General features: G+C 41.3%; 1 protein-coding gene across 2 annotated transcripts in view; it reads left to right on the forward strand.

Moving 5' to 3' along the window:
- LOC138976295 (fibropellin-1-like) overlaps positions 1 to 22,246 on the forward strand; it is a gene marked incomplete at its 3' end in the record, with an annotated part of 40,514 nt that overhangs the window by 11,019 nt on the left and 7,249 nt on the right. For both annotated transcript variants that reach the window (XM_070349142.1, XM_070349141.1), the window contains 16 exon segments: positions 23 to 134; positions 1,675 to 1,845; positions 2,349 to 2,490; positions 3,476 to 3,595; positions 4,286 to 4,322; positions 4,722 to 4,832; positions 5,895 to 6,008; positions 6,598 to 6,714; positions 7,638 to 7,757; positions 11,502 to 11,615; positions 12,181 to 12,294; positions 16,109 to 16,222; positions 19,333 to 19,440; positions 19,859 to 19,972; positions 21,291 to 21,404; positions 22,092 to 22,208. In XM_070349142.1, the coding sequence (XP_070205243.1) occupies positions 23 to 134; positions 1,675 to 1,845; positions 2,349 to 2,490; positions 3,476 to 3,595; positions 4,286 to 4,322; positions 4,722 to 4,832; positions 5,895 to 6,008; positions 6,598 to 6,714; positions 7,638 to 7,757; positions 11,502 to 11,615; positions 12,181 to 12,294; positions 16,109 to 16,222; positions 19,333 to 19,440; positions 19,859 to 19,972; positions 21,291 to 21,404; positions 22,092 to 22,208 (1,839 nt within the window).

Genomic DNA, 22,246 nt, shown 5'->3' on the forward strand with positions numbered 1-22,246 from the left:
GACTGTTGGTTTGTGTGTGCAGGAAGAACAGCTATTGGTGGCACGTGCAGAACGGATGGCCAGCAGACTTCTGTCGTGGAAGATTTCGGTAATCTCAGGTGTGCCTTCACCGGTGCTCACGAACTTGGACACAGGTGAGCAAAGTGTATGCATAAATATCGTGCGGAGTTGCCTATTTCGCGTTACAGGCAACACGCTGCCCATTACGCGAAATCGGCAGCGTTTTGCCGAAAAATTCGTAAAGACTTCTAATATGTGCCCATGCTGCAAAAGCGGCAGCCACTTTTTGAATGTACAGTTCTCAAATGCCTTGGATATCATCACAAATCCGCTTCCTCCCATTTAAAAGCTGGCGGCAACAAGAGACGCACTACACGGGTGTGCGCGTATTTAGGTGTAATCAGCCGCCTCCACTTATGGCGGAATTACCGAGGTATTTCACGTGCCACTGGGGTGACACGGGGGTGGAACATGTACACCGTCTCTGAGTCAGCACGTAAAGTTAAGTTGACCCGTGTCCGTCCCGGCCGGGGTTTGAACACGTGACCCTAGGATCAAAAGTCCAGTGCTCTACCAACTTAACTTTTTTGTTTGTTTGTTTGTTTGCTTAACGCCCAGCCGACCACGAAGGGCCATATCAGGGCGGTGCTGCTTTGACATATAACGTGCGCCACACACAAGACAGAAGTCGCAGCACAGGCTTCATGTCTCACCCAGTCACATTATTCTGACACCGGACCAACCAGTCCTAGCACTAACCCCATAATGCCAGACGCCAGGCGGAGCAGCCACTAGATTGCCAATTTTAAAGTCGTAGGTACGACCCGGCCGGGGTTCGAACCCACGACCTCCCGATTTATATTTTTGGATGATTAATGAGATGAGGATGATTATGATGATGCTTTGGAATAAAAGAAATAAAACCATGTTGAAAAAAAGAGAAAAAAAACAAACTTAGCTACCCGGCTTTTGGATGGTATGAGAACATTCCTCCGTTTGGTCATATGCTACATCTCAACAGCCTCAGAGTGGAGGCCATTCTTTGTATGCAAGGCTCTCGAAGAGGTCTGGGATTGAGTCTGTTTCTTTCTCGCACGTGTTCAGGGGTTAGTTCAGGCTGGGCCCTTTCAGTGTGTCTTGGTGTAATCTTGCGACTTTTAGTGAAGATGATGGTTTTTGTGTCATTTGAGCTTTTCTCCGAGGATGAAGAGTGTCTGTTCTCCTCTAACTTCTATGGACTGGTTGTTGGCCATACCATTATGTTTTTCATTTTCTTGGATGGGAGTGCTTTTTATTGTCCGAGTTTGGTTGCTGTTAGTTTTTTGACGTTCCTTCAACCGAATTGGTAATGCAGGACATATTCAATGTTGTTTCCTTTCTTAATTTACATGGTGGTTTCAGTGTTTGTACATTTAGCCAAGTTTAGATGCGCTTGTCACTTCAAGCGAACAGCTACATTTTCCAATGGATTCATACATAAAATATCAGCGCTTTCAGTCATGGTCGCGGGGTATCCGCGAAGCATTGCCTTCCTGAAATGCAGTGCGTTCAGAATCATTCTATGAGTTTGACAGATTGACTACATGCATTAATTTCGTTTCACGCGACTTGTTGCATTCACTTGCCCCGTGGATTAATCACAACATACATCAACCCTTGGCATATCACGTGCAGCCTTTACGCTGCACATGATGGATCAAACAACGATTGCTTGGACGCTGACCGCTTCATCATGTCCACTGGGGGAATCAGAGCCAACGACGCCAACAAGCTGAACGCATGGATCTTCTCAACCTGCAGTGCGGATTACTTCCGCGACTTTGTGACCACCAAGGTTGCAACCAGGTGGGTTGTTTATGTCGTGTTTCTTGGTGGTCTTTTGTGTGTGGCGTTGGGGTGGGGGTAGGTATATGTGTTTATATGTGTTTTGGGGGGTTAGGTGGGGTGGGGGTAGATAAGTGTGTGTGTGTGTGTATATGTGTGTGTGTGTGTGTGCGTGTGTGTGTGTGTGTGTGTGTGTGTGTGTGTGTGTGTGTGTGTGTGTGTGTGTGTGTGGTTGTGTCTTTGTGTGTATGTGACACATGTTCATCTCCCTGCTCAGCATATTGTTATTATGTTTTCACACGAACTCTCTTTGACTCGTTCTCTGTCTGCCTGCCTGTCTGTCTGTCTGTTTGTCTGTCTGTCTCTCTGTCTCTGTCTCTCTCTCTCTCTCTCTCTCTCTCTCTCTCTCTCTCTCTCTCTCTCTTTCTCTCTCTCTCTCTCTCCCTCTCTCTCTCTCTCTCTCTCTCTCTCTCTCTCTCTCTCACATTCCCCATTCACTGTGATTCCGAACGCTTTGTTTTCAGCCAGGGTGAAAAGTGTCTTTACGACTCTATATCCGCGGATGACATACCGGACGTGACGTCAGTGATGCCGGGACAACTCTATGACGCAAACGAGCAATGTCGTCGGGTTTACGGCCCTCAGTCTACCATGGAACCATGTGCAGTGAGTTGTGGAGAGAATACAATAAAACAATGCACCAACTAATCGATCGTGCTCTGTTTTGAGTTGCATTACTAAAAATGCCAGAAATGTTGAACAAATCGTCAGAATAATATAATAAGAAAAACTCTATTCGAGACAAAGTCCTTCTTTCACGAAGAAAATAGAAACACAAAAGTGTGCTCACCATCTCAGTTCTGACCATTATTTAAATGGGATAGTAATATATAATATATCCCTCCACTTAGACACCTAAGACAACTCAACAGTCTCAGTTCAACCTGTGCAAAGTAGACATTTTTTTTGAGAATGTATTTCTTTGGGAAAAATAGAAGCCTTCAGCTAGAACAGAGATAGTCAGCCGTATTGTTTACACGAAAAGAACTGTGCCATTAAGGTTGTACATCCTTCTTGGTCACACTGATTACCGATCATTATGAACGGAACAGAAGATGGATGCACCAACTTCAGTGGCCTTTGTTGTTGTTTGTTGTTTGTTGTTGTTTGTTGTTGTTTGTTGTTGTTTGTTGTTGTTTGTTGTTGTTTGTTGTTGTTGTTGTCATCGTTGTTGTTGCATCGATCTTGTTGTTGTTGTTGTGGTTGTGTTTTTGTTGGTGTTGTTGTTGTTGTCGTCGTTTTTGTTGTTGATGTTTTGCCAAACACATCACGTGGGGCATTTAATGTCTATACATACTATTTATTTTTACAAATCTCATTCAAGTAGCTTTGGCCCACGATGCGCATAACATTCATAATATATATAAAAATAAAAATAAATCTTACAAATTTGTTTGCACTGATTGCAGCTAGTCCATTATGAACGGAACAAACAAATGTATGCGCCAACCTTCGTTGCCATATGTGTTCTTCTTTGCCAAGCACATCTTTTGAGGTCAAATGTCTATCCATATTTGTACAAATCTCATTCAAATAGCTTTTAAACCTACCATGCACATAACATTTATAATGTACAAACGACTGATTGCAGTCAATCATGAACGGAACAGCAGATGTGTGCACCAACCTGCGTTGTTACGTGCTTGGCCCGGACGGTGGTTTGTGCTACAGACAGACTGCAGCTAGGGGAACAACCTGTGGTATTGACAAGGTAGGGTTGCACGGAATTGCAAGAGTAATGTGAGTGTCTGATGTTGTGTGTTTTAAAAAGCTACAAGGAGAGGGTGGGGGGGGGGTGGGTGAGAAAAGAAAAGTGCATGAACACAGACCTGCGGACAAGCATGCACAAGCATGCGTGAATGCACTCACGCACGCACGCATACACATATCTTAGTCGGTAGCGGCGCTGGCTTTAAAACCAGTTGTCACTATCGGCGTGGGTTCGATCCCCACGTTCGGCGAGGGATTTATTTCCCAGAGTCAATTTTGTGCGGACTCTCCTCGGTGTCCGAACACCCCCGTGTTCACGTATGCGCACGATAAAGAACCCAAGTTCACAGCCAAAGTCTCAGGGCTTGGAAACATGAATACACGCATGAAGGGAAACAAAATGGTTAGCGCCGTATACTGTATGGCAGAGTGCTTTCCCACCGGGAGAATGCAGCCCGAATGGCCATGAGGGTAACCTCACAGAACTATATGAATCTCATCCTTATCCTTTTTCAGAAAGACAAACTGACACGCGTGCAATCTGTCTTAGTTTTCGGGTTTGAGATAGCCAATCATTACTACGTGTATTCTCGGTGATGGGTGGTTTTCAGTGTTGATGTTTGTTTCTGGTCGACAGATTGTCAAAATGTGTTGATATCACTTCACGCGACTTGTTTATGTTTTATTGCAGTGGTGCTTCAGCGGCGAGTGCATTTCCAGGAGTCAAAGTATGTACAACCATTTGTTTTTGTTTTAGCGCGCCTGTGTGTGTGTGTGTGTGTGTGTGTGTGTGTGTGTGTGTGTGTGTGTGTGTGTGTGTGTGTGTGTGTGCGTGTGTCTGTGTGTCTGTCTGTCTGACTTCCTGTTTGTCTGACTGTCTGTCTGCGTGCGTGTGTGGGTGTGTGTGTGTGTGTGCGTGTGCGTGCGCGTGCGTGCGTGTGTGCTTGCTTGCTTGCGTGCGTGCACACGTGCGTGTGTGCCGGGTGCGTTCGTGCATGCATGTGTACATGTGTCTATGTGTGCGCGCGCACGCGTGTATATGTCTCTGCTTTAAAGAACTACATGTCAGTGTTTCGTGTTGTTTATATAATACACGATTCTTAAATGTTTCCCCACGCTTTTTTCAGCGAACGAGTGTGCCAGTAACCCGTGTCAGAACGGCGGTTCCTGTAGCGATGGACTGGGATTCTTCACGTGTGCCTGCCTATCAGGATTTTTAGGAGACCGGTGTGAAAGAAGTGAGTCCCATGAAACGCGCAGTTCCCTGAAAGCGGTAGTCCTAATTCTGCTTGTTAACTCTTCTTTTCGTTGCGCTGGTTTTAGTATCATTCTCATTCTTCTTTGTTCATGGGCTGAAACTCCCACGTTCACTCATGTTTGTGCACGAGTGGGTTTGTACGTGTATGAGCGTTGTTACCCCGCCATGTGGGCTTTTTTATTATCCGAATTTAAACCTATATAGTTGACGCTTCGATGTGCCAACACTTATACATAATCTGCTCCACAACATTACACAACGTACGGACTGAATACCAGAGTTAACTCAAGATATACATTTCGAATGCATCGTATTTGCTTTTAGAGGACATTGGTTCGTGGTTAAGGATACAGAAACGTGTATTATAACTTTAGCGTTATTAACGTAATTATGTATCTATTTATTGTTTTGCCCGGGTTCTGTTACAATTCGATAGTAAGCTTAGATGGGTGATCGGAGGATAGAACGTCGACAAATACCGTATGGTTGCTCACATTTTTTTTGTGCGTTGTATTTATTTATTAAGGAGATTTATTTATTAAGGAGATTTCTATAGCGCATAACTAAAAGCACTATGCGCTTTACAATATCACTAGGTATAAGCACACACAAACATACTCTGATTAAATAGAACTTAGCCTAGCAAGACATACTAAGAACACTAAACATTTGAATTCATACAAAAATAGATAATTAAATTAAATACTGGACAAACGATTAGAATAAGCTTAGGGCCTACACCAACTGCAATGGGCAATTCCAAATACAAAAGTTTAATTAACTATAAAAGGCAGTGCATAGAACTCCATAATCCTGTTGTTCTTTGAAGATTCTCGCGCATCTTAAAATAAAACGTGGAGTGAATTATGACAACGAGCGCGCATGCTCCGATAATCACACGATGCAGTTGAGCTTGTCAAAGTGCACGCTAAGAAAGTTACAGCATGGTTTGCCAGGTTGACGCTTTTCACCCTGTAGTGTGCATACATTGCAGTCAAAGAGTGAACTATATTATCTTTTATTGCATGAATGACTGTTGCAGATAACAACGACTGTGACCCTAACCCTTGTCTTAACGGCGGTACCTGCACCGACAATGTCAATGGCTTCACGTGTTTGTGTCCTCCGGGCTTCTCTGGACAGAGATGTGAAGCAGGTTGGTGTACATTCTGACTTTTGTTTTTATGTTTTGCAATGCGAGGCAGGCGCGTGGGAATTAATGCATGTTGTTGATTTTTTTTCGAAGTAAAATTGAATGTGTGGCTTCTTGATCTTCTCGGATTTTGTAACAGGCAAGTATAATTATGTAATGTTGGATTATGGGGTCAGAGGTGTGAAACAGACACATGCAAATGTGTACGTTTGTCTTCTCTTGTCAGAGGTTTGTAACAGGCAGGTATACACATGTACTTTTGGCTTATTTGACAAGATGTACGTGTTAGACCGGCAAGTGCAAATGTGTAGTTTTATCTTCTCTTGTGAGAGGTATATAATCAATCAATCAATCAATATGAGGCTTATATCGCGCGTATTCCGTGGGTACAGTTCTAAGCGCAGGGATTTATTTTTATTTTTTATTTTTTTATTTTTTTATGCAATTTATATCACGCACATATTGAAGGCGCAGGGAGGTATAAATATGTACTACTATTTTGGCTTCGTTCTCAGAGGTGTGAGGCAGGCAAGTGTACATTTGTAAACAAAAACATGTGGAAGAACGTGTGCAACTTGAAATACTGTTTCAGATAACATGAACGAGTGTTCAAGCAACCCGTGTGCTAATGGTGGATTCTGCAATGACAACAGTGGTTTCTATACGTGTACTTGTGTCCCTGGATTCACCGGAACTAGCTGTGAAACAAGTAGGTATTCTGTTTTTAGATCTGCATTCCTACATGTGTGCATGTGTTTTTTTCTTGTGGTTTCTGTCGTGAATTAGTTTACATGTGCCAATAATGTTATAAAACTGTACCTAAGGGGATATAATAACGATTGGCTGTAGCTTTCGAACACAGAAAACATTATTTCAGTATTGCAAAGTGGTGTTGATAGTGTCGAATGTAAACAGAACAGTCTCAAACGCCATCTTTGGTTTACAAACGTCATGAAGTAACGTCAACGGTCTAAAAATAGCCCAAGTCCTGGAAAACTGTTGCTAAACAATGCCATAACGAATGAATTATTTCTCGTAATTGGTAAGGACTTCAAACCTAAAACTTTGCAGGAAGCTTAATTTATACATCCCCGCAACGATGGGAAAAGCCCTGGAAGTAATTAAGCTAATTAAATAGGACTATGTCAGCTTTTAAGAGCGTAATGTATAACGTGCAAAACGGCCAGTTAAAGTTTAATTTACTTTACGTACTGATTGTCACTGCATTCATTCCTTGATGTCTATTTTTCCTTAAGCTCCTTCGTTAAATTACGTGTTATTCTAAACGGGTTTCTAATTGTGTGGTTTTGATGAATCTTTTGATTGGATCCATAAATAATGTAGTCAACATCCAAACCTGTCAGAATATGCTAGTTTTTGTTGGGTCAGTGCTCCACTAACGCTAACTTATCTTTGATTGTGTGGATTATACACTTCATAACAGCATGTATTAAACTTCTTGAATGTAGACGTTAACAGTTATCTTGCAACATATGAAAAAGCGAAAGTACATAAAGTGACTGATGTTGAAAATTGGTAGATTATGAAATGGAACAATCACATTTTGGAGTAAAGTGTATATTGTGTGATGTCTTTGTCATACATGTATGTGAATTTAAACTCATCGGGCAGTCCTCAACGTGTGTTTCAACAACCCCTGTGTAAATGGCGCTACTTGTCAGGAGAGCGCCAATGGATTTGTTTGCAACTGCCTGTCAGGATTTTCCGGATCACTCTGCGAAAACTTCGGAGGTCAGTGCGATTGCGTTATGTATGTTGTCTATGTAGTATCATGATCGGCCCTGTTCGAGAAACAAAAACCACGAAAGCGTGTTATTGATTCTCTGTCTGTACCACTAGGATTTATTTCGAGTTGGTGAAAAACCGTCTGCATGGCACCCATAGTTCTCAAAGAAACCCTGCTGCCGATTTTCTTGTAAACATGAATAAAAGCTGTGAGTATAACAAAAGCACCCCCACCCCCCCCCCCCCCCCCCCCCCAATATTAAACAAACAACAAGTCGCGTAAGGCGAAAATACAATATTTAGTCAAGTAGCTGCCATTTTTCAGCAAGACCGTATACTCGTAGCATCGTCAGTCCACCGCTCATGACAAAGGCAGTGAAATTGACAAGAAGAGCGGGGTAGTAGTTGCGCTAAGAAGGATAGCACGCTTTTCTGTACCTCTCTTTGTTTTAACTTTCTGAGCGTGTTTTTAATCCAAACATATCATATCTATATGTTTTTGGAATCAGGAACCGACAAGGAATAAGATGAAAGTGTTTTTAAATTGATTTCGACAATTTAATTTTGATAATAATCTTTATATATTTAATTTTCAGAGCTTGTTTTTACAATTTTCAGATTTTTAGTGACCAAAGTCCTTAATTAATTTTTAAGCCACCACGCTGAAATGCAATACCGAAGTCCGGGCTTTGTCGAAGATTACTTGACCAAAAGTTCAACCAATTTGGTTGAAAAATGAGGGCGTGACAGTGCCGCCTCAACTTTCACGAAAAGCCGGATATGACGTCATCAAAGACATTTATCAAAAAAATGAAAAAAACGTATGGGGATTTCATACCCAGGAACTCTCATGTCAAATTTCATAAAGATCGGTCCAGTAGTTTAGTCTGAATCGCTCTACACACACACACACACGCACGCACGCACACACACACGCACATACACCACGACCCTCGTTTCGATTCCCCCTCGATGTTAAAATATTTAGTCAAAACTTGACTAAATATAAAAACACTCGCTGGTAACTTTTGATTCAGTGCTACCTGCTTCTCTCTCTGTCTCTGTCTGTCTGTCTGTCTGTCTGTCTGTCTGTCTGTCTGTCTGTCTCTCTGTCTCTCTCTCTCTCTCTGACTCTCTCTTTTTCTCAATTTAACGAAGACACCTTTCTACATGAACTTTGGAATTCCCCACTATCTGATACTTACAATTTTACGGATCCGGACGAAGCCCTAACACATTGGCTTAGTGCCTTCAATGACATATACGATAAACATGCTCCGTGGAGAATAAAGAGAGTTAGGCACATTGTAAAACCTAAATGGTTTGATAATGATTTACAACATGCCATTGACCATCGCGATTTTTTAAAGTCGGTTGGCAAGGAAGAGGAATACAGAGAACAGAGAAATAAGGTAAATTCACTTAAACGAACAAAAAAGATAAAATATTTTCGTGACCTAGCATCAAGTTCAAAGCAAAACTCAAAGAATATATGGAAGGCAATAAATGAACTTACGAATAAAAAGGCTGCCAGTCATCCGAGTTGTATCAAGGACATATCTCCCGATGATTTAAACACACATTTTTCCAAAATTGCTGAAAATGTGATTAAAAATGACAAGTCCAAATTAAATGATTTGAAAGTTTTAGAAGAATTTTGCAAATCAAAACAAATTTCATGTCAAGCAAAAATTCCCCTTCTTACAGTACCTGAAGTTTTTCACGCACTTACACACCTCAAGCAAACAGGCACCCGGGGGCTCGATGGGCTTGATGGTAGGATTCTTAAATTGTCAGCCCCCGTAATTTCTGAAACACTTACCTACATTTACAATCTCTGTTTAGACAAAAAATATTTTCCAGTCGCCCTGAAACAGGCTAAAGTCATTCCTCTGTTTAAATCAGGTGACAAAAGAGACCCCTCAAATTATAGGCCAATTTCCATTTTGTCTGTGTTATCAAAACCACTGGAAAAGCATATCAACAAACACATCCTAACACATTTCAACCAAAACAACTTATTCCATCCTAAACAATCAGGATTTAGAGCTAAGCATTCCTGCCACACTGCCTTAATCTCTCTTGTTGATCAGTGGTTAGACAAAATAAACGATAATGAATTCTGTGGTGCCATTTTCGTAGACTTTGCAAAAGCCTTTGATGTAATTGATCACACATTATTGCTTAGAAAATTCGGTTTGTATGGCGTCGGATATGATACTATCAATCTTGTTAGTTCATTCCTCTCTGACAGACAACAGACAGTTCTTACAAACACTAGAGCATCGAGCATGCAAGCTGTAGATTACGGTGTACCACAAGGATCGGTATTAGGACCTCTGCTCTTCTCAATATATGTTAATGACCTCCCCCTTTATATTCAACATTTATGTGAACTTTTTGCAGATGATACCACAATTCACTCCAGTAACAAAAATTTAACTCGCTTATCAGAATCCCTCCAAGGAAGTCTAAACCAGCTGACAGAATGGACTGACCTAAATCACATGTCTCTTAACCCAAAGAAAACCAAATATATGATAATTACAACTAGACAAAAACGACAGAATTTTACCTCAACTGGTCCCGATTTAATGATTGACGGCAATATAGTGGAAAAAGTCGACCATCACAAAGTTCTAGGTGTCCACATCGATAACAACCTGTCTTGGTCAACTCACATTGAACAACTTAGTAAATTAGTGTCAAAGAAAGTGTACCTCTTATCTAGAATTAAACACTTCCTTAATTGTCAAGCCAGGAAGTTATTTTTCACTGCTCATATTCAGTCTCTTATTGATTACGCATCCACGCTATGGGACTCAGCAAGTGATAATTCCCTATAGCTACTCAGCAGATTACACAAAATAGCGCCAACAGTAGTATTACTCAAACATACTACTCTCACCGACTCAGACTACATCAACATAGGGGTCCTACCTCTAAAGTCAAGAATGAATTACAACAAAGGAATAATGATGCATAAAATTATGACAGAAAATGCACCCGAAACCATTTGCTCAAAGTTCTCTTTGAAGAATTCGCACCACTTTATAAAACTAAACACTCCTCTTCCTAGGATAGACCTATTTAAATCAAGTCTTGTTTATTCAGGAAGCAGCCTCTGGAACGCTCTTCCGGACGCCCTGCGGCAATCCACCAACACGGATTCTTTTAGAACCAAATATTCTTTCCATTTAATGAACTCTATGAACAAATAAACTTGATTGGTTGGTATGTTTTCTTTGTATACAGTTGTTCATTATCGGAATTATGGTTTATTGTGACAAAATCACGAAGATTTGGCTCTGTAATACATTGTTTTGCTGAGCTAATGTATTGTTGGGTTACTTTCCGTTTATCTTCATTGCTTTACACCCAATTACACTACCTTATGATCTACAATGCTTCTACATAATGCGCTTCATGTACATAAACTTATATGTTCTACCATTAATGTTTTTATGTAACCTTTTTCTAGTCATAGTTATAGTAAAATAGTTTAGTCCCTCTTTAGGGCGAGGGCCAGATGCAAAAAAGCATATCTATGCTTATTCTTGTCACCCTCGAAAAATAAAGATTTGTCATTGTCTCTCTCTCTCTCTGTCTCTCTCTGTGTCTCACTCTGTGTCTGTCTATCTCTCTCCGTCTCTCTCTCTCTGTCTCTCCCTCCGTCTCTCTCTCTCTTTCTCTCTCTCCACCTTTTACACAGAGAATAAAGTCAACTCTCAAGGAATATATTTTTCACAGTGACCGACCTGTGTGCCAGCAACCCGTGTCAAAACGCCGGTTCCTGTGTCAACTATGTTGCATTCCTTGTCTGTAATTGTGCCGCTGGATTCTCGGGTACTCGCTGTGAGATTGGTAAGTGATGACAGAATGGTGTTTGGTCACTGACAACGAAACAATCATTATGATTTCTGATAATACAGTCAAAGCATAATGACAATTAACAGATGGAGTGAACAATCGAAAAAGCAAAGGATGTTGGGGTGGGGAAAAGGGGGGGGGGGGGGGTTGGGGGTGGAGAGCGATCACTACACGGCTATCAAACGAATCAGTTTGTTGAGCCCTGGACTTTTGATCCGTGGGTCACAGGTTCAAATCCTAAGTCACAACTTTATTAAAAAAAACCAAGCATTTATATATTTGCTAATTTATTTTGTTGTGTCTTTGTTTTAATCAAATTAGATAATTATGTATTGTCTGTTATTGATTTAACCCCACATTCTTTCTTTCGCTCTGCTGTATGTTGCTTTAACGGCAGGCTTGCTTGTTTGTTGTAGCTTTTGTGTGTCACTGTTATTGTTCGGTTTTAAAACTGCGACATGACTTTTTTTAAATTGTTTCATACATAAAATCGTTAACACCAACTGACCCTTGCTCTGTTGTATCCTGCAATTTCTTTATTGGTCAATATGTTCCCCAGATGACAACGAGTGTGCCAGTAACCCATGTCAGAACAGTGGTACCTGTACTGATGGTGTCAACGGCTACATATGTACCTGTCGAGACGGCTACAGTGGATCGTACTGTGAAAATTGTAACTACATGTGTGCTTGTGTTCGACGGCGAGGGTGAAAGAGCCATATCAGCAGAAAGAGATGGAGTTGGATGAAGAGAGAGAGAGAGAGAGAGAGAGAGAGAGAGAGAGAGAGAGGGGGGGGGGGGCAGAGACAGAGAGAGACAAAGACAGAGTGAGATAGAGAGAGAGAGGGAGAGAGAGACACACACACAGAGACACAGAGAGAGAGAGGGGGGAGGGCGAGGGGGTGAGAGAAATAGGGGAAGAGAGAGAGAGAGAGAGAGAGAGAGAGAGGGAGGGGCAGAGACAGAGAGAGACAGAGTGAGATAGAGAGAGAGAGGGAGAGAGAGACACACACAGAGACAGAGAGAGAGAGAGGGGGGAGGGCGAGGGGGTGAGAGAAATAGGGGAGGAGAGAGAGGGAGAGAGGGGGAGTGAGACATAGAAGAGATATATTACAGAAAGGTATAATGACAACAATCGGGGGAGAGCACACACAAGGTTAAAAAAGACAACAACATTATATATAAAAACAAAATATAAAATACTAGCATAATATTTTGCAATCAAGTTGCCGCAAATGCACACATCCCCCTCCCCCCTCCAGCAGTCTGTATCCGATGTGTGTTCTTTAAGAGTTTCCTTTTTACAGTCCAGCCTGACAGGTGTGGCAGCGCCCCTTGTCGTAATGGCGCTACCTGTTACAACTATGGGAATTACTTCACCTGTACCTGCCCTCCTGCAGGGGCGGACGAGGGGGGGGGGGGGGGCACAGGGGGCACGTGCCCCCCCCCCCCCGAAAAAAAAAGAAAAAAAAGGCCTACCTGCCTGACTGACTGCCTACCTGCCTGACTGACTGCCTACCTGCCTACCTGCCTGACTGCCTGACTGCCTGACTGCCTGACTGACTGACTGACTGACTGACTGACTCCGTGACTGACTGCCTACCTCCTTGACTGCCTGACTGCCTGACTGACTGACTGCCTACCTGCCTGACTGACTGCCTACCTGCCTACCTGCCTGACTGCCTGACTGCCTGACTGCCTGACTGACTGACTGACTGACTGACTCCGTGACTGACTGCCTACCTCCTTGACTGCCTGACTGCCTGCCTGACTGACTGCCTACCTGCCTACCTGCCTACCTGCCTGACTGCCTGACTGCCTGACTGACTGACTGACTCCGTGACTGACTGCCTACCTCCTTGACTGCCTACCTGCCTGACTGCCTGACTGACTGACTGCCTGACTGACTGAGTGACTGACTGCCTACCTGCCTGCCTGCCTGACTGACTGACTGCCTGACTGACTGACTGACTGACTGCCTACCTGCCTGCCTGCCTGACTGACTGACTGCCTGACTGACTGACTGATTGCCTGACTGCCTGCCTGACTAACTGACTGTTGTCTGTTGTTCTTGCCTTGAGTTTGATTGTTTGTCTTTGAGTGTTTGTGGTTATTATTGTCCGGGAGAATGGGGAGGGGGTGGGGGTGTTTGTTTCTTTCTTCCCTTTTAACATGAAGGAATATATGTTGCAATCTAGCTAAATGTGACCATTATTTTGATCATGAATGCGATTTTCTGTGTCCAAAGAAGTAAATTGTCAATGCACGTGTAATATAAAAGCAAAACATTATACTGTGCACAGATGCGGCTCAGTGTCCCTACAACCCGTGTAGAAATGGCGGCACGTGCGACTTCACTGGTTCTACCTACAACAGTTACTGTATGTGTGCTCCTGGATTTACTGGAACATACTGCAATGAACGTGAGAAAACAAGTTATTCGTTGCATACACTTTAATTTGAAGTGTTTTACTTATAGACATACTTTCTGTAACCAGTTTTGAATTCAGTGTAGTACATCGTTCTATGGCGAAAACAGGACACATGATCAACACATCAAGAAAACGTCCTGGTGTCAGTTAAAATGTTCTATCCCCATTAAACGTTGGCATGACAACATTTAATTATGCTACATTTAAAGGAACATTCCTTCCCCTGGAAACAATTTGTCTCACTCTATCACATCTGCCAGAGCTTTAAATGAAAACAGACCGTCCCTCCTGTCCACTTGGTCACATACAAAAGTTCAACATCATCACTGCTCCCTGTGAGAGATGTTTTCAGTGCGCTTAATATTATTTTGTTTGGACCTAGCTATTGATGTGTACATTGTTGTTAAACAGTTGTTTGTTGTATGTTTATCAGGGTTTGCTAGTGTGTGATAGGGTTCGTGTCCGTCTGGAGATGTTAGTTTCTTTGTTAGTCCTGTGTTGACATCTCTTCGACAAGCGCTTAGAACTGTACCCACGGAATACGCGCTATATAAGCTTCCTATTGATTGATTGATTGATAAATTGAAAAGTGGGATTTATGTTGTGAATGTATTTCTTAAAACGTGGTGGGTAATTAGCTACACTTTTTTTTCCCCGCTGTGTCAATAATGGTACATTAACTTGTTAAAATTGATATAAAATAAAGTATTCTTTGATCCATTTAAAAGATGCACGGAAGGGTTAAAGGGAGGGTGACAGAGACTATGCTATATACGCAGGAGACTATGCTATATACGCAGGAGACTATGCTATATACGCAGGAACAAATATCAAACAAGAACAGAAATACTGAGTACAACGTAACCATCATAAAAAACAGTTAGGTTACTTCTGCTTCAACAACCACAATATCCACATAAAATCAAAGAAATGCCCAAACACAAATTAAGACGAATAAGCAATAAAAAGACCATGAGTAAACAAACAAGTCGCGTAAGGCGAAAATACAATATTTAGTCAAGTAGCTGTCGAACTCACAGAATGAAACTGAACGCAATGCCATTTTTCAGCAAGACCGTATACTCGTAGCATCGTCAGTCCACCGCTCATGGCAAAGGCAGTGAAATTGACAAGAAGAGCGGGGTAGTAGTTGCGCTAAGAAGGATAGCACGCTTTTCTGTACCTGTCTTTGTTTTAACTTTCTGAGCGTGTTTTTAATCCAAACATATCATATCTATATGTTTTTGGAATCAGGAACCGACAAGGAATAAGATGAAAGTGTTTTTAAATTGATTTGGACAATTTAATTTTGATAATAATTTTTATATATTTAATTTTCAGAGCTTGTTTTTAATCCGAATATGACATATTTATATGTTTTTGGAATCAGCAAATGATGGAAAATAAGATAAACGTAAATTTGGATCGTTTTATAAATTTTTGTTTTTTTTTACAATTTTCAGATTTTTAATGACCAAAGTCATTAATTAATTTTTAAGCCACCAAGCTGAAATGCAATACCGAAGTCCGGGCTTCGTCGAAGATTACTTGACCAAAATTACAACCAATTTGGTTGAAAAATGAGGGCGTGACAGTGCCGCCTCAACTTTCACGAAAAGCCGGATATGACGTCATCAAAGAAATTTATCAAAAAAATGAAAAAAATGTTCGGGGATTTCATACCCAGGAACTCTCATGTCAAATTTCATAAAGATCGGTCCTAGTAGTTTAGTCTGAATCGCTCTACACACACACACAGACACACACACACACACACACACGCACACACACACGCACGCACATACACCACGACCCTCGTTTCGATTCCCCCTCGATGTTAAAATATTTAGTCAAAACTTGACTAAATATAAAAAGAACGCACACACAACAACAGACCATACACACTCCAAAGGAAAAAGGTATGCAGTAAAATGATGATGCAGAAGATGAAAAGGAGTGTGGATCGAGGAATGCATAACAATTATGACAGAGCGTCTTCCGAGTTCATCCATAGTCATGGACCGTGCTTTTGTTCATGTGCGTATGTGATTGCAGGTATCAACATGTGTGCGAGTTACCCGTGTGAGAACGGCGGTATCTGTGACGAAGGTGACAGTGGGTATACCTGTACCTGTCGCAATGGATTCTACGGACCTCGCTGTGAAAACGGTTTGTTAAAACATTTTTTTTCCATCTTAATTATTAGCTTATTTTTCTGTGTCTGTGTCTCTGATTCGGTCTGTCTGACGACCTCTATTCCCCTGTATCTATCTCTGTTTGTTTGTCTCTGTCTCTATATCTCCGCTTCTGTTGTTCTGTTTGTTCTAGGTTCTAGGAGTTTCGGCACATTCCAATTAGCATAATCAACTTGTTTTAAATGAGTCCACACTGAACGAGAGAGAGAGAGAGAGAGAGAGAGAGAGAGAGAGAGAGAGAGAGAGAGAGAGAGAGAGAGAGAGAGAGAGAGAGAGAGAGAGAGAGAGAGAGAGAGAGAGAGAGAGGAGGGGGTTAGATGCAAGGAATGAAAAATCAATCAAGATCTAACTTTTTATTTTTGTAAACTATGTATCATTCCTTTATCGTAGCATGAACACAATTTTAAGTCAAGTTTTCCAGACACTGTATGCAAATCATTAACAACTTACTTTTTCAGTTGTAGTACAGTGTCAATACAACCCGTGTGTTAATGGTGCTACCTGTGACTACAGTGGGAGAAGCTACAACTGTATCTGTCCGTCTGGTTTCACTGGAACTTACTGTGAAACCGGTGAGTAGAACACATCTTAAAGATGTTACTTGCTGGGAGCAAGTGCCAGTTTGTTCTGTGTTGTTTCAACATGTATGTAGTGCGGTGTCCAATTAGCATACACACATATCAAGTTGTCTGTTCCTTTAATGTATTCAGTTTGTATGGACCTCAGCGTTTTTGCTTGTTTTTTTAATAAATTGTCTTGCCTTCAGCCACCACAGTAGGAATGGAAGGAAAGGGGAGGCAGAGGCGATATTGCGTGTGTGATTGTATGTGTTAGTGTGGCAGGGTGTGCGGTTGCGGGGTGTTTTGTATAACACCCACTAATCCTTATTTATTACCACACATAATATAATTAAAACAATATCCGTTTTTATATTTTCCAGAGTGAAGGTTCATAGCTAATATATTCTATTCTAATTTGATTTTCTCTCTCAGATGTTGACGAGTGTTCCAGTAACCCGTGTCAAAACAGTGGCACCTGTACTGAAGGTGTTGGCACCTACACTTGCACCTGTCGCCCAGGATACAAAGGAACCAATTGTGAAAATGGTAATTCAGTTAATAAATATAACCATTAACTGAACCAGAATATTTGCTAATGTTTGGAATCTGCCTGCTGACTGAGACTCAAAGACGGAAACCGCCACATTTTGTTTTAAAAAAAAGAGACAACATAGACTAAAACATGCTGTTATAACAAGAAACCTGTGTGTTGGCAGGCATATGTGTACCTCCACACTGCCTCTCTCTGTGTTGTCGTATTTGATTACATAAGCAGCGTATAAGTAATGATTATTATCGTTTGTCTTGTAATGTATATCTTAACGAACCGCCCTGATATGGCCCTTCGTGGTCGGCTGGGCGTTAAGCAAACAAACAAACACATATCTTAACGAATTACTGCCTTCCATCAATTGTTGTTACATTTACTTGAACTTACATGTTGCATGTCTTAGACTTGCTGTTCTCTTCCTACGCGCTTTTGTCCTAGTCTCTCCTTGTGGTTGTTTGTACTTTCTTCCCCCCCCCCTTCCCCTCTCGCCCGACCGACACCCTCTTCTTGTTTCTCTTCTGTAGATTCTTCTGTTCCTATTTAGTTCCCAATCCCCATTTTTTTTCAATTTGTTCTTCTGGTTTATTTTTCGTATGTCCACCATTAAGAAAATGTGTGTGATTTAGTATTGTTCTGGTCACGTGATATAAGCATTTGCTTGAGTGCGTGTCCTAGTTGTATGTTTTGAATTGTTTCATGCGAAGACATTCTGAATACAATTTTGTTTAAACCAACAGGAAACATGTCTTTCTCTTTGTGATTTCGTGTCTAAAACTTGTTTGTATTTAGTGAGTACAATTTAAAAGATAAGGTGAATATTTACACTGCAGGAAATGAGTTGTACTAGGAACTGAGACATCATTCTTTCTTTTAAACGGAGTTCGTATTCATTTGGTGAGCATTTTCAACATTGATGTATTGCTATTGACTTAATAAACAGATGGGATAAGCTATTACCAGTGCAAATACGCAGAAGTACTCTACATTGGTGTCACTGGTTTCTGGTTTTATTTTGGTGTATTTGTAGGGAAGTGCAAGAGTATTTTTGTTTGTGCTGATTATTTTTGCAGCAGTCGTACAGTGTCCCTTCAACCCATGTGCAAACGGCGGTACCTGTGACTACACCAACTACAGCTACAACTGTGACTGTGCTCCTGGCTTCTCTGGCACATACTGTGAAAACTTGACTAAATATAAAAAGAACGCACACACAACAACAGACCATACACACTCCAAAGGAAAAAGGTATGCAGGTAAAATGATGATGCAGAAGATGAAAAGGAGTGTGGATCGAGGAATGCATAATAATTATGACAGAGCGTCTTGCGAGTTCATCCATAGTCATGGACCGTGCTTTTGTTCATGTGCGTATGTGATTGCAGGTATCAACATGTGTGCGAGTTACCCGTGTGAGAACGGCGGTATCTGTAACGAAGGTGACAGCGGGTATATCTGTACCTGTCGCAATGGATTCTATGGACCTCGCTGTGAAAACAGTTTGTTAAAACATTTTTTTTCCATCTTAATTATTCGCTTATTTTTCTGTGTCTGTGTCTCTGATTCGGTCTGTCTGACGACCTCTATAATTCCCCTGTATCTATCTCTGTTTGTTTGTCTCTGTCTCTGTATCTCCGCTTCTGTTGTTCTGTTTGTTCTAGGTTCTAGGAGTCTCGGCACATTCCAATTAGCATCATCAACTTGTTTTAAATGAGTCCACACTGAACGAGAGAGAGAGAGAGAGAGAGAGAGAGAGAGAGAGAGAGAGAGAGAGAGAGAGAGAGAGAGAGAGAGAGAGAGAGAGAGAGAGAGAGAGAGGAGGGGGTTAGATGCAAGGAATGAAAAATCAATCAAGATCTAACTTTTTATTTTTGTAAACTATGTATCATTCCTTTATCGTAGCATGAACACAATTTTAAGTCAAGTTTTCCAGACACTGTATGCAAATCATTAACAACTTACTTTTTTCAATTGTAGTACAGTGTCACTACAACCCGTGTGTTAATGGTGCTACCTGTGACTACAGTGGGGGAAGCTACAACTGTATCTGTCCGTCTGGTTTCTCTGGAACTTACTGTGAAACCGGTGAGTAGAACACATCTTAAAGATGTTACTTGCTGGGAGCAAGTGCCAGTTTGTTCTGTGTTGTTTCAACGTGTATGTAGTGCTGTGTCCAATTAGCATACACACATATCAAGTTGTCTGTTCCTTTAATGTATTCAGTTTGTATGGACCTCAGCGTTTTTGCTTGTTTTTTTAATAAATTGTCTTGCCTTCAGCCACCACAGTAGGAATGGAAGGAAAGGGGAGGCAGAGGCGATATTGCGTGTTTGATTGTATGTGTTAGTGTGGCAGGGTGTGCGGTTGCGGGGTGTTTTGTATAACACCCACTAATCCTTATTTATTACCACACATAATATAATTAAAACAACATCCTTTTCCATTTTCCAGAGTGAAGGTTCATAGCTAATATATTCTATTCTAATTTGATTTTCTCTCTCAGATGTTGACGAGTGTTACAGTAACCCGTGTCAAAACGGTGGCACCTGTACTGAAGGTGTTGGCACCTACACTTGCACCTGTCGCCCAGGATACAAAGGAACCAATTGTGAAAATGGTAATTCAGTTAATAAATATAACCATTAACTGAACCAGAATATTTGCTAATGTTTGGAATCTGCCTGCTGACTGAGACTCAAAGACGGAAACCGCCAAATTTTGTTTTAAAAAAAGAGACAATATAGACTAAAACAAGCTGTAATAACAAGAAACCTGTGTGTTGGCAGGCATATGTGTACCTCCACACTGCCTCTCTCTGTGTTGTCGTATTTGATTACATAAGCAGCGTACATAAGTACCGGCACGGTGGCCTAGTGGTAAGGCGTCCGCCCCGTGATCGGGAGGTCGTGGGTTCGAACCCCGGCCGGGTCATACCTAAGACTTTAAAATTGGCAATCTAGTGGCTGCTCCGCCTGGCGTCTGGCATTATGGGGTTAGTGCTAGGACTGGTTGGTCCGGTGTCAGAATAATGTGACTGGGTGAGACATGAAGCCTGTGCTGCGACTTCTGTCTTGTGTGTGGCGCACGTTAAATGTCAAAGCAGCACCGCCCTGATATGGCCCTTCGTGGTCGGCTGGGCGTTAAGCAAAACAAACAAACAAGCGTATAAGTAATGATTATTAGCGTTTGTCTTGTAATTTATATCTTAACGAATTACTGCCTTCCATCATTTTTTTGTATATATTTACTTGAACTTACATGTTGCATGTCTTAAATTTGATGTTCTCTTCCTACGCGCTTTCGTCCTGGTCTCTCCTTGTGGTTGTTTGTACGTTCTCCCCCCTTCCCCTCCCGCACGACCGACACCCTCTTCTTTTTTATCTTCTGTAGATTCTTCTGTTCCTATTTAGTTCCCAATCCCCATTTTTTTTCAATTTGTTCTTCTGGTTTATTTTTCGTATGTCCACCATTAAGAAAATGTGTGTGATTTAGTATTGTTCTGGTCACGTGATATAAGCATTTGCTTGAGTGCGTGTCCTAGTTGTATGTTTTGAATTGTTTCATGCGAAGAAATTCTGAATACAATTTTGTTTAAACCAACAGGAAACATGTCTTTTTCTTTGTGATTTCTTGTCTAAAACTTGTTTGTATTTAGTGAGTACAATTTAAAAGATAAGGTGAATATTTACACTGCAGGAAATGAGCTGTACTAGGAACTGAGACATCATTCTTTCTTTTATACCGAGTTCGTATTCATTTGGTGAGCATTTTCAACATTGATGTATTGCTATTGACTTAATAAACACATGGGATAAGCTATTACCAATGCAAACACGCTTAAGGACTCTACATTGCTGTCACTGGTTTCTGGTTTTATGTTGGTGTATTTCTAGAGAAGTGCAAGAGTCTGTTTTTTGTGCTGATTATTTTTGCAGCAGTCGTACAGTGTCCCTTCAACCCATGTGCAAACGGCGGTACCTGTGACTACACCAACTACAGCTACAACTGTGACTGTGCTCCTGGATTCTATGGCACATACTGTGAAAACGGTAAGACCAATAATATCTTGTTTTCTACTATATATATATATAATAGATATTGTGCTCTGACTTTATTAGCTGGCAACGGCGTTGTTGCTGCTGCAGCATGATTACTAAGATTAAAGTTGTGCTATCTAAGGAGCAATTTTGGGAAATTGTTTTGGTGAATTGGATCTTAAAATGTTCAAGGGTCATTCACCCAGCTGTAATTTATAAACACACCTGCAAACGCCGCTTCTTTTAGCGCTGCTTCTGCTGCTACTCCGTCTAAGGCTGAAAGGATTGGTTGGTTTGTCTGTGTTTTTTGTTGTTGTTTTCTTGGGGAGGAAAGGGGGGAGGGGTCTGAAACAGATCTCTGGCGGAATAATAAAAAGATAAAAAAGAAGTAAATTGCTATTTTGTCCAAGATCGAGAATCACAAAATAAGGACTTAAAGTGTATAGAGCGTTTACTTGTAGACACAACAAAACAAAATATTTCGATTTGCCTCTTCCTTAAAATGTCGTCCAGTATTAACCATAGCATGTTGTCCATCATTAAACATGAAGCCTGCTATTACACATTTCGTTTTTGTTTTGTTTTTGTGTATTGTATTGACGAAGCCTTTTTGTGAATGATTTAATGTCATAAATGTACCGTTCATGAATGATTATCAACAAAAATGCTGCAGTGAATCCTTATTTCTGTCTGATACAGGTGACAGCGCGTGTGCGAGTACTCCATGTCAAAATGGCGCTGCCTGTTACAATAGTGCAGGTGGCTACACATGTCAGTGTCGCAGCGGCTACACTGGTTCTCGCTGCGAAACTAAAGGTAAACTCTTATTTTCATGTTCTTTTTGTCTAAACTGC

This window comes from Littorina saxatilis, linkage group LG9 (genome assembly GCF_037325665.1).
Source record: "Littorina saxatilis isolate snail1 linkage group LG9, US_GU_Lsax_2.0, whole genome shotgun sequence".
In the NCBI taxonomy this organism is placed as follows: domain Eukaryota; kingdom Metazoa; phylum Mollusca; class Gastropoda; order Littorinimorpha; family Littorinidae; genus Littorina; species Littorina saxatilis.